Below are 13,108 nucleotides of genomic sequence, written 5' to 3'. Positions count from 1 at the left end.
AGCTGAGGGGGCGGGTGATGGTGAAGGGGCAAAGCAGGGAGAGGACAGCGAGAGAGGGTGCAAGTTAAAGGGCATATGGGTGGGCAACAGAGGTGACACGTAACTGGCCACTGCCTGGCACCTGTCCGCACACACCAGCCACTGCAGCGTGCAGCCAGTGTGGTCCGGAAATGGGACGGTGCGAGGCCCTGCTGGCCGAGAGCTGGCACGTAGTGGGGGCTGCAGTGACGGACAGGCAGGGGCAGTGGCTGGCCCTGCAGGAGCTGCAGCTTTGCCTTCCACACCCACCCCTATCGTCAGTCACTGGAGCCCGCCACTCATTGCTGGAGGGTGAGTGGCTGGCAAGCAGGGATCCGGCCAGCATCAGGACCCGTCAGTATTGATGGGGGCGAGACAGAAAATATGGGACAGTTTGCCCATTTTTAAGAAAGAGTAGGCCCACCTGCAGGAGGGCTGAAATACGGGACTGTTCCTCTAAAAACAAGATGTCTGGTCACCCAGTCTTTATTGGACTTAAACAGAATAGAAACACAAATAAGGTTTTTTGCACATTCTTGTCTTTTTTGTTGTTGTTGTGTTTTTTTTTTTTTAAAGATAAGCTAGCTAGTAAGTCTGCTACTGTGAAAAGTGATATTTGTATGTTTAATATCATTTTTCATAGCAGACTTACTCAGCTGGGGCAAGCCTGGGGACAAATTAGGCCCTGGATGGGGAGGTGGGTAGGGAGGCAGCATGGGCAATGGGGGAAATGGATGAGGGGCGGGCAGTGGGGGTGGTCAGGGGCAATGGGGTGTAAGGCTGGGACCAGAGCCCACCACCGTGCAGCTGGGGCCGGGGATGGGGCCAGGGCCCGAGCCCCCCGCCAGGGGATGGAGCCTGCTGCTGCATGGCTGACGTCCAGGGCTAGAGGAAGCAGCGGGGGTCAGGAGCAATGCGGGGTGGTGGTGGTGGTAAGTCCACAGCCAGAGCCCGGGGCTGGAGCCCACCATTGCACAGCCGGGGATCAAGGCTAGATCCCAAAGCCCTGTGGCCAGGAGATGGAACTTGCTGCCATGTGGCCGAAGCCCAGGACCAGAGGCAGCAGCGGCGGCTGGGGTGATGGGTGGGCGGGGAGAGCCTGCCGATATGTGGCCAGGGACTAGAATCAGAACCTGCTGCTGCCCAGCCGAGGCCAGTCAGAGACTGAAGCAGTGGCACTGGGGATGGAGCCCAAAGCCCTGTGGCCAGGGGACAGAGCCTGCCCTCTGCCACCCCAGGGCTGAAGCCCGAAGCCCAAGCTCCCTCACTGTTTGTATCTCTGGAGGGGTGCAGGGTACAATCCCTGCTGGGGTATCTAGGTGGAGGGGCTGCTGCTTTGCACCAGACCCTCCTCCCCCAAATCACTGCCCAGAAGGCTGTGGCCGCAAGAAAAGCCCCTGGTGGCTGCAGGTGGCCACTCATTTGAGAAACTGGTCTTAAAACAGACAGTGGGAGGAGCTGGCAAGGACATCAGCTGGGCAATTGAAGAGCCGGACAGAGCAGCAAGGTTAGGGAGGCAGAATTCACAAGGACTGGGGAGCTGGGCTTGGCAGCAGGGCTTCTTACTGAGTCATTGACTGTGGTGCCCAGTTCCCAAAGTCCCAGCCCATCTTTCCTGTTTTTTGGGCCTCTCCTCCTACTCCGTACTCATTTCCACAATTAGTTCCGTTTTTATTAATGATACTATTAATAACAATAAAAGAGAAAAAAATAGAAACGGTTAAAAATGAAGTACAAAGTGTAAGACCTTCACTGTGGAATGGAGTTTGGGACTTGGAGAAATGGGAAGGGGTCCATAGAACGAGGCTGCTGGTTTAGGGCCTGGCACCAGGCTAAGCAGGAAGCCTGGGTACCATTGGCCTCTGCCACCCATCCCAGCTCCCCAGCTGTGTAGTATGACTCTGTGGCTCCCCTTAATGCCCAGCTTCTCTCTGTTCATATACTCTCCTATACAGCTCAACCTTTAAACTCTGATAATTATCAATATTAGAAAATGTCACCCTTTTTAAATGGCATGGGGAATGAGAGTCAGGGAACATCAAGAGGAGACGTCAAGGGGAGGAATGGAAGAGAAGAGCTTGTGACCATGAACATGGAGGAGGAGCAAGAGTCCCTGGGGCAAGGAGACTTCAAGGGTTGGTGAGGTATGGAAGTGAACATAGGATAGTGTGTAGTAGGGCATATAATAGTCTAGGAGGTAGAGATGTGGGCTATAGGGGATAAGAAGGATCCCAGAAATCGGCCGCCTCTGTCCGGGAAATTGGACGTTAGTCTTGTCATGAGAGAACAGAGTGTATAAAGTAGTGACATTTTTATGTGTAGAAAAACTGTTTAAAATAAATTTGTATAGGCTTTAAAAGAAGTTCTTGTCTTCACAAGTGTGCGTGGTTGGGCTTGTGAAAATAATGTGGCTTTGCAGATGGAGGGAAACAGTCATTTAAAAAAGAGAAATCAATTTTTAAAATAACTTTCTAATTTTTGTTAATATGTACAGAATACATGATAGCGTTGGGTGGTATAAAGATTTTATTAGCACTTGGTATTATCTGCTTAACTCATTGACTTCATCACTGATAAGTAAAGTGGTCATTGTGACTCATGCCAAAGAATACCCTTCATACCATACCAAGTCATACGTATGTGTAATATAGTATACGTTTTTATATGACAATTGTTTTATAATGTATATAAAATGAAATGTCTTATAGGCAGACGGTCCCATTTTGTAGGGCCCCGTTTTGCAGCTTAGAGCTAGTTGTCAGAAAAGATTGATTGTTGGTATTGTAATGAGCTCATTTTTATTGTTTTATTGTCTGTTATCACGTAACAGTTGTATAAGCAATCTGTGATTTGTGGATTTTATCAAACTAAGATAAAAAATAACAGGAGTTGGTGCAGACAGATTACCTATTATGAAATCAGGGCATGAATATCTCATCTACTGACATTTCTCAGGCAATTCAATGTTTTGTTGTTTGTGGTCTTTGATGTTATAAAAATAACGCACACTTGAATGCTTTTTGTAGTGAGCCTTTAACTTTGCAGGCAGATGTTGCTACAGCAACAAAATAAAGCAGGATACTATAAAAGTTAAATGCACTCTTATTGATTCATTCCCACCCAAGTGGAGGGTATTTTGGATTCTTATACTGCATTGAAATTGGTCTGATGAGGCAAACCAGCTCTAAATTAGTAACACCGATTTAGCTGCTTTCAGTCATATATGATTATCGTCTCTGGGTGCTCTGTACTATTTTTGGCTTTTTAATACTTTCTCACAGTATAGTTTTTTTGTTCCTTTTTAAAATACTGCATGCTAATGAATGTTGGTTTATAAGCAGCGTGCATATGGCTTAAGTTTAGCGAGATGTTTGGAGAAATCCACATGTGAAAGAGGTTAGGTGTTACAACTTGGCCCAGTACCCCTCTGAATTGATGATGCTATCCTACAGTGAGGGGACTTAATTGCTGGATTCAATGTGCTTCAAAACCAGCTGGGTCTGGGCAGCGTCTAATCACTCTTTCTAGCTCTCTCAGTCTGTAAGGCACATTCCCAGGCTTAGACCTTGTGCCTGGGCCTTTCCTTGGGGGATGGGACTCTGCAGTTCAGCTACCCTAGACCCTGAAACCAGTGCTTCAGAGCCTCCCACTCACACATGCTGCTCCTAGGCTGAGGGCTCTCTGGGCTTCTATTTTAAGCCAGGCAGTACCTGGAAACAAAGCAAGGAATCCAGAGTGACTATTCTTAAAAGCTCTCGAGTAACAGATCTTTGAAAACAACAAAAAGCCTGGCAGTGCACCCTATACTGGTCTGATCTGGCCTCATCTGAGACTTGGGAGTCTAGGGTTTGTCTGTGTTCAGACTGGGTGGAGTTCCTCTCGTCCTCTGTCTGTCTGTCTGTCTGTCTCTCTCTCTCTCTCTCCTGTAAATGCTCCTCAGAATAGAATAGAATTTCTGTCTCCTTACCATGTGCTCTACTGCAGCGGTTCTCAAACTGTGGGTCGGGACCCCAAAATTGGTCGCGACCCTGTTTTAATGGGGTCACCAGGGCTGGCGTTAGACTTGCTGGGGCCCAGGGCCAAAGCCCAAGCCCTACCGCCTGGGGCTGAAGCCAAAGACCGAGGGCTTCAGCCCTGGGTGGTGGGACTCCGGTTACAGGCTCCCCACCTGGGACTTCAGCTTTGGCCCCCCCACCTGAGGCGGCAGGGCTGAGGCTCCGGTCTCCCCTCCTAGGGTCGTGTAGTAATTTTCATTGTCAGAAGGTGGGTTGCAGTGCAATGTAGTTTAAGAACCCTGGCTCTACTGGAAGACTCCAGGTTCCCTCCCCTAATCATGCTCATGCCCCTGTGTAGAAAAACCATTGTTCGTTTGAGGGTGGGAGACAGCAGTTGAGACACAATCAAATCCAGTGGCTCCAGATTGCTGATAGCTTCTCAGCATAATCCTTCAATAAGACGTCAAATACCTTTCCCGGGCAGGGCAGCTGTCTAGAATGCAATTCCTTGGGTTTGTCTTAGGCAAGATTAGACATGTGTTGAACACACACAATACAAAATTGAGTTTATAATTTGATACAAGTGTGTCACACTAGGCTGATATCTTTTATTCTGAATGAGCCTTGGTTTATAGTAGTTTTTTTTTCTATTTAGTTACATATGCCAAATAATTTAAAATAATTTAAGTAGCCATGCTACATTGAGACAAGATGATGGGCCTGATCCCATGTTACTTATGCCAGTGTAATTCCATTTACTTCAGTGGAATGTGGATAAATAGGGAAATGTCATGAATCGAGGTGTAGAGTTCTCAGCATTAAGGGTAAAATGCATAACGGAGTTGGTGTAGTTATTCTAAAAGCAAGTATTATAATTCCAGGAACTTTATGTACTCTCAACCTTAACTCAGTTTTCGCATAGGTTTTGTCTGGGAATAGAAAAGAAAATGTGAACAAGATAAATACAGAATTCCTTACAGTGTCACAAAAGGAAATTCATAATGTTAATAAATCAGTGACAAACTTCTTATGCCACCAGTTGTGATTTCTTAAAGTAGTATGTTAAAACACAAGTGTTAATTTTGGGTGCCTCTAGAATTATGGGGCTAATACGCTTTAGTATGTAAATCTACTAGTTGTGAGAGGTTGCCTTTATATATTGAGCATTCTTGACCATTTTGACTGACTTCAGTATTTTCCTGGCATTTCAGAGCTTCAGACAACAGAGAGGAAATGTCATCTTCTGGTAGCCAGTTGCTTGATCATCAACACATCAAAAAAAGAAGAAAAGACAGGACAAGGCTGAGATCTCCGTCTGTAACTATCATGAGCACATCTGCCCGAACAAGGCCACTTCAGAGTTTCCAGAAGAGGAAACTATACAGAATGAGCAGTGCATGTTGTTGGAATCAACAGGTAGAGCTGTCTCCTATCCTTCAGAAGACAAAAGCAAAGATTCCAGCTGGCAGTGTCTGTATGTGTCAGTCTGCTATAATGGTATATTACATGCTGCTGTTTTGATTGTTCAGTACATTCAGACAGCATGCAGTACACTTGACGGGAGTTTAGCTGTGTCAGCAGGAGTTCATAGTTAAGGAGTTGAATATAAAAATTGTTCAGAATCCTGCTTTATCAAATTCATGCATTTGTTTTACAGTTATCTTTAAATTCATTTTATAGTTGGGGGTGGGGTGATTTAACGATTTTTTTTAAGGAAACTTTACTGCTGAGGAAACAAGCTACAACATAAATCTGCTAGCTGTTTGCTTTTAGAGCATTTGTTTAACTAAAGAAAGTTTACACAGCTGGTAGTGCATTATTGTGTGGGAAATTAAACTGCTATATCTTAATCTTGTTTCCGTTTTTGCCATTCCCAGCCAACTCTGCTCGCTTCTTCATAGCATTAGTAGTGCCTTAAAACTGTCTTTTATACATTAAGATTTTGTCTATTACAAAGAAACTGAATTGAATTAAATGCTTAATGTGGAAAAATCTATTTTAGACTGCTACTTGTGTAAGACAAATGCTGTTTGTAGCCATGTCCATTTTTCCAGGAATACTCTGTGATTCCAAATGTTATGAATACTGAGTGAGTTTGCCACTTGCTCCTAAAGGGTTGAATTACCTGCTGTTTTCCAAATTAGTTGTAAGGTCATTATTAAAGCAGCATTAATCCCGAAGGATTTTGATGCTTTGCATGACCTTCCTGTACCTTTTAGATACTGTATTGTAACGGTGCTTTTGCATCACAATAACACAGCCTGTTAGCATTTCCATTCTAAAGTTGGATTGGCGTTGTAGGTGAGGAGGGCATTAGTGAACTAGGATTTTGGAAGGTACTGTTTTGCTCTCTCGCTAGTTTTTTGTGTGTACATATGCTTATACTAACTTGAAATTTGTTTTGATTTTTAATTACTTCCAGTAGTATGTCATCTTTAATCGCACAAATTAAATTTTATGAGCACCTCTGAAAATAGGAAATACAATGGATATGTGAAAGTTATAATGGCAGTACTGACAACCCTTAAGGGAAAGAATAATAAACACTGTGGGTGAAATCTTGACCTCATTGAAGTCAATGGCAAAATTCCCATTGATATCAATGAGCCAGGATTTTACCATATGAATAGATAAGCAAGCCTTTTTGAATCTGAATATGAACAGATATTCACAGATAGTGTGGTTAAGCCATTGCCAATAAGAAGCAAGATTTCAAGTTGTTATACAGTATATTCTTCTTAGATTAAGAAAAAGATCTCCACCTCTCTGCAGCAAAAAGGGCCAGATTTACAAAGGTATTTAGTAGAGCTGGTGAGAAATGCTGTGACAGAATGTTTTTTTCATAGGAGAATGCTGATTCATTGAAATCAAAATGTTTTGTGGAGGTGGCTTGATTTTGACAAAAGTCTGATGGAAAGTAGGCAGGTTTCTCTCTGAAACCTTTCTGGTTTCCTACCAGCTTGCTCATTCAGCTTCTTGGCAGCCTGGTCTTCCCGACTTCCTGCAGTTTGGCAGCCTGCCTGGAGGATTGCTTGGAACTGAGAGTCTGCAAGCTCTGGGAGTTCTAGCTCGTAAGCTTCAATGCCCCTCAGCTTCTCTGTGGTTCACCTGGCATGCTGCCATTGAGTGGGGCTTCTAGGTTCCCAGCTTCTCTGCAGCTTGCCTGAAGGGCTACTGCAGAACTGCTTCCAGGCTCCTGTTTCCCCTTCAGCCCATTGGGTACTGAGAGTGCTGGCTCCAAAGCTCAAAGTCTCCTCGCTCAGCTGGGACTCCCAGGATCTGCGGCTCTGGTGCAGCCAGTCAGGTGGACTGCCATGGAGTCAGGGATCCAAAGGCTTTTCCAAATAGGAACAAAACTAAATTTTGAAATATCAAAATCCTCCATGAAACCAAGTGACCTTCCTCTGCCCATATCTAGAATTTAAGCCTAATGATCCCAAGATAGGTGCCTAGTGGGATTTTCGGAAGTGCCATCTGTACCTTTAGGTACCTAAATACCTTTGAATATCTGGCCCAAAGTTACTACAGTGCTGACCAAAGAGGGGAAAAACCCATAGAAAACAGTAAAACTAGTAGGTATGTATGTGAACAGAAAAGTAGTGACCTAACGCTTCAGCTGCGCAGGACCAGAGGATGGGGCCACTAGGGGGTGGAAGACAAATGTGACTCTGTCTCACCTTTTCTTTCTTGGATTGTGGGACTGGCTGGGGATGGAGATGATCCTGGCTGCATGCTAATTTGTCAGACTAGGATTTAAAGGTATGGTGTTAGGAGTTAGCTGCCATCTTCTATAGCATAGACTTCAACATGCTAAGACAGTTGAGTAAAAGACCTTCCGTGTGTGTCGTTCCCCCCCCCCCCCCGCCGCCCCATCCCTGCCACTCTTGGCTTTAACTCAGCCAGTTCATTATGTGTTAAAGGCATTGTGCCTTGTCTACTGGGATTTTTCAAATACGTTATTTAGCGCATTACCTGCCACCTTAAATCTTAGTCTGGACAAGCCCAGATTGGCCACTGTAGTTTGCACTTGATTGTAATGGCTCCCTAGGAACCATTACGCTGGTGAGAATTGATGGAATGCAATGTGCTTTGGCAGTCCCTCCACCCCCTGTGCAAGAAACCACCTATACCTACTGTGACAAAGTTCCTCCTCTACCTTGGTGGATCTTGCGCTTATTGGCGGATTTGCTTGCCTTGGAGCTTCACAGCAGCCCTCAGTTTGGCCATTTTCATGAACCCACAGTCCAGGTCAACTCCTCCTGTGTCTGACCAGGAGTTGGGAGGTTTGTGGGGAACCCGGGCCCGCCCTGTACTCCGGGTTCCAGCCCAGGGCCCTGTGGAATGCAGCTGTTTAGAGTGCCTCCTGGAACAGCTGTGCAACAGCTACATCTCCCTGGGCTACTTCCCCTTGGCCTCCTCCCAACACCTTCTTTATCCTCACCATAGGATCTTCCTCCTGGTGTCTGATAATGCTTGTAGTCCTCCAACAGTATGCATTCTCAGCTCCTAGCGCGTCTTGCTCCCCACTTCTTACCCACGCACCACAAACTGAAGTGAGCTCCTTTTTAAACCCAGGTGTCCTGATTAGCCTGCCTTAATTGATTCTAGCAGCTTCTTGATTGGCTGCCGGTGTTCTAATCAGCCTGTCTGTCTTAATTGTCTTCAGAAAGTTCCTGATTGTTCTGGAACCTTCCCTGTTACCTTACCCAGGGAAAAGGGACCTACTTAACCTGGGGCTAATATATCTGCCTTCTATTACTCTCCTGTAGCCATCTGGCCCGACCCTGTCACGCTACCTATACATCTGTAGGGAGGGACCAAGAGCTGGCTGTGCAGGCTTTACACCAGCTGAAGGTTTCCCTCGCCTCCTAGGAATCCTTATGTACTCATTTAGGATGGCTTTAAGGTTCCTTTATGTCACTTCTGCAGCCCAAAGGGACCTTAATGTGGGCCAGAATCTGGCCACTTCTGGATCTCTGGATTCAGTTCCTAGTTGCCTTTTCAAAGTCCAGTTTTTAGATTAATTTGAGTTTTAGCAGTGGGCTTTTATAGATGGCAAAATGATGTGTTCATTTCTGAATCCTTTGCTTGGATGGTGTTCTCTTCATTGACTAGGCTCTGTCTCAGCACTTTTGCAGTGTTTTGCAAAGGAGGAGCCTACAGTCTGGGAAGCCCAAGGAGTTGATAATAGGAAACGGAGATAGGATCCAGGTCCCAGGGGACCGTTGTCATTATCACTATTGCGCTAACTGGAAATCTTAGTAGAGGAACCAAGGATTACATGAGCCCAGAAGACTGCACTGAACTTTTGCATCTAGAGCAGTTCTCTCCAACTTGGTGTGGAGGCAAATTGAAAGAGCAACCTGGAGAAGTTAGCACAGCTGCTGCGTGTGCTGTAACTCTTGTGGAGAAAAAGAATTAAAAAAAAAAAAAAAGATGGTGCTCCTGCACTGTCAATCTAAGGCCTTTCACAAACGTCACACTCATTAAAACGTTAAAAATGAAGGAGAAAGAAAGAAAATGCTAGGCACATAATGCTCTGTTGGAAACGAGGGGAAAGACATCTTGCCAAGGAAGTCAGTGACAAAATCAGACTGGGCATTTTAAACATGTTCTGACAACCTAAATTAAATAGATATCAAGTCCTTGAATTAAGAGCTGTCATCAGTGTATCACTTCCTTCAAGAAATTTTATTCTTTCTGTGGCCTAGCAGCCTTTCTGTCACTTTCTCTTCGTCTTAGTCGCTACGGTTGGTTACCCGGCCATTGATGAGATTGTTCAGCGTGAAATAGAAGAACAGAGTATCAGCCCAGGCTGATAGTTCGATTAGGCAGAATTTCTAAGGATGAGGCTGCAAAATGGCCACTGGCCCTTGAGATTGACCGTTATTTTGTCAGAGAATGCAACTATCAGTTTGTCAATAGATTGCTTGATCTCGGACAGAGAAAAATGGATTTCACCTTAAAGGGATATATGAAGTTTCATGCTGGATTTTTAATTCAACTTAATAATGTGATACTGGTCTCTCTAGCAAGAAATGACCATATCCTCTTTATTTTGGATACTTATATTGCCTCTGTTACCATAGTATCTGAGCACCTCACAATCTTTAATGTATTCAGCCTGACAACATCCTTGTGAGGTAGGGAAGTACTGTCATTCTCATTTTACAGATGGGGGACTGAGGTACAGAGAGATTAAGTGATTTGCCAGAGATCACAAAAGTCTGTGGACGTGCAGGGAACCGAACCTGGGTCCCAAGCTAGCACCCTAACCACTAGACTGTCTTCCTTCTGAGAAGTAAAAAAGCTTGTCCTCCCTTTGTCCCCTTCCAGTTTTTTACTGGCTCATTTTAATAACCTTCTCCAGAATGCCATCGCCCCAGAATGGTGGTGGATGAGGTAATGCAGTGGAGTAGTTTGACTGAGACAATTTAAAGGTGACTACATTGTCTGAAAAAAGAAAAGGAGTACTTGTGGCACCTTAGAGACTAACCAGTTTAAATTAAGGTGCCACAAGTACTCGTTTTTCTTTTTGTGAATACAGACTACCACGGCTGCTACTCTGAAACCTACATTGTCTGAAGTATCCTTCTAGCTAGATTTGAGATTGTATTTTGAGATAACTAATTACAGTAGATTCCACTCATTAGCAACCTCTTGGTTCCCAGCAAAAAAGTTGCTATTGTCTGAGAGCTGCCAATACGCAAAAGGCAGATTTGTGGGGCTGCAGCCAGGGAAGAAAGCACTGGGACATGTCCCACAAACCTTCCTGCGGTTGGTGCTCGGCACATCCCAGTGTAAACCTTCCCGTGAGGCTACAGCTAGGGAAGGAAGTGCTGGGATGCGCCGAACCCGGGTCCCTGGCGTTAGGGCAGGGCATAGCATGAAGCATGCAGGGAGAAGTACTGTGCAGCTCCGTGGGCCCACAGTACCTCGCTCCTTGTGGGAAGCCCCAGCATCCAGGCTGCAGCACCCTCCTTATTGCTGCTCTGCCCGTAGCCTCCCCTTCCAACCTCATCTTCCAGTCCACAGCACCAGGGCTCGGGCAGAAGCTCCCCTATTGGGCGGGGATGTGGGTGCCACACCCCCCTGTGCGGCAGCAGGTCCCAGGCCACATGCAGGTTTGTGGGGCTGTAGATAGAGAATGAAGCACTGGGATGTGCTGAGCACTGGCTGTGGACAGGTGTGCGGGGCTGCAGCCAAGGAAGGCAGTGCTTCCCTCATGGCTGCAGCTCTGCAAACCTGCTTGTGGCTGGGGCCTATCTTCCAAAATGTTGTTGCTAAGTGGTATGTCTATTGCCAGTAGCCGAATCCAATTAACATTAAAGTCGATGAGACAGGATTGGTTCCTAACAAAATGTTGCTGTGAAGCAAAGTTGTTAACATTGGGATTGTGGCTTAGCAGCATCCACTATATCTGACTTCCTAAATTGAGGGGATCAAGTAACTCTGGTATAATAGTTTGAACAGGTTTCAGCGTGGTAGACTGTTAGTCTGTATCAGCAAAAAGAACGAGGAGTACTTGTGGCACCTTAGAGACTAACAAATTTATTTGAGCATAAGCTTTCGTGGGCTAAAGCCCACTTCATCAGATGCATGCAGTGGAAAATACAGAAGGAAGTTATATACAGAGAACATAAAAAATGGGGGTTGCCATACCAACTCTAACGAGAGTAATTGATTAAGGTGGGCTATTATCAGCAGGAGAAAAAAAAATTTTGTAGTGATAATCAGGATATATTCCTACTGTATTTTCCACTGCATGCATCTGATGTAGTGGGCTTTAGCCCACGAAAGCTTACGCTCAAATAAATTTGTTAGTCTCTAAGGTGCCAAAAGTACTCCTCGTTCTTTTAGTTTGAACAGGGTTGCTTTATTCTGTGGTCATAGGCAATTTTATGCACCCCTTTATATTGCCCCCATATGCTTGGAATAGCTTTCAGTTTCCCATTTGCCAAATGCTGCCTCTTGCCCTTCACATCCCTCCATGATCTTTTGGGAAGCTATTTTTAGTTAATCTCTGCATTGCTAAAGTTCATACTGCCTTATTCCTGAACTCTTGTCCCATTTGTCAGTTGGATTGTAAGGCCTTTGGGAGAAGGCTCATGTGTGTTGTGTTCTGTGCCGTGCTCTGTAGATTTACAGTGCTATAGAATACTCATGATAGTTCTCAGATTCTTGTGTCCCAGAATCTCTTTGGGCTTATTCCAACTCAGTGTCTCTACACTGGCCTCTATTTTGCCAATTTCTTCTTTGCAGAAAATAGCTCCTTTTTGTTTCCTCCTCCTCTACTTGATTCTGTTATCATTTGTGATTATTTGACATTTATATTGTGGTAGCACAATAAATGACACAACTTGGTAGGGTCCCTTTGTGATAGGTAGGTACTGTGCAAACATAGTAAATGACGGTCCCTGCCACAAAAATCTGTACAATTTGAAAGATGAGGCATAAGAGATGGGAGAGACTAACAGTCAGGCTATTGGAGGTTGGGGGAGAAGGGATAACAAATAAATACAATAGGACATGGGTCATCTGGCTCTATTATAACCATTTGCTGACGATTAATATCCTCAGGAGCCCGTTCATCCCTTTGGGCCAGGCTTTGCCTGTTCAGCATGACTGAGTACCACTACTGACCTGTAGGTGAGAAGAATGGTCTCTCTTGCTCTGCAATCAGTTTTTCTCTTGATTCCTAAAGGGACTCTCTTGAAGACTCTTCTCTGATTACAGACCCTAACAAATACCAGTTTTCTGAGCATCTGTTAGGCTCTGAAGCAAGATAGGTTTGTCTCTGGAAGCGTATTCATTCTATTTTTATTTCATTGTTCAAAAGACCTTACAGTATTAGAAAATTAGGCCATTTCTTGACCTCAAGAGTCAGTACATAAGCTACTTTTAGCAAACCATCTTTCAAAATAGAAGCTATGATTGTAATGCATCTGTGCAGTTCATCAAGATGATTTTTGAACAATTATTCAACTGTAGGATCCAGGTTAGTATGTTTTAGTACATCAGAGACACAGGAAGTACAGTAGACCCTCAGAGTTATGAACACCAGAGTTACGAACTGACCGGTCAACCAGACACCT

The 13,108-nt window shown here is 44.9% G+C and overlaps 1 protein-coding gene across 5 annotated transcripts in view; it reads left to right on the top strand.

Moving 5' to 3' along the window:
* Positions 1-13,108, top strand: part of KANSL1L (KAT8 regulatory NSL complex subunit 1 like) — a 94,720-nt gene that overhangs the window by 43,841 nt on the left and 37,771 nt on the right. For all 5 annotated transcript variants that reach the window (XM_074968090.1, XM_074968089.1, XM_074968087.1 and 2 more), the window contains exon 6: positions 5,225-5,429. In XM_074968090.1, coding sequence (XP_074824191.1) covers positions 5,225-5,429 — 205 coding nt within the window. The remainder of the gene's footprint in view (positions 1-5,224; positions 5,430-13,108) is intronic.

The sequence above is a fragment of the Natator depressus genome, chromosome 11 (genome assembly GCF_965152275.1).
Source record: "Natator depressus isolate rNatDep1 chromosome 11, rNatDep2.hap1, whole genome shotgun sequence".
Taxonomy (NCBI): domain Eukaryota; kingdom Metazoa; phylum Chordata; order Testudines; family Cheloniidae; genus Natator; species Natator depressus.
This window is presented reverse-complemented; position numbering and strand designations above follow the sequence as displayed.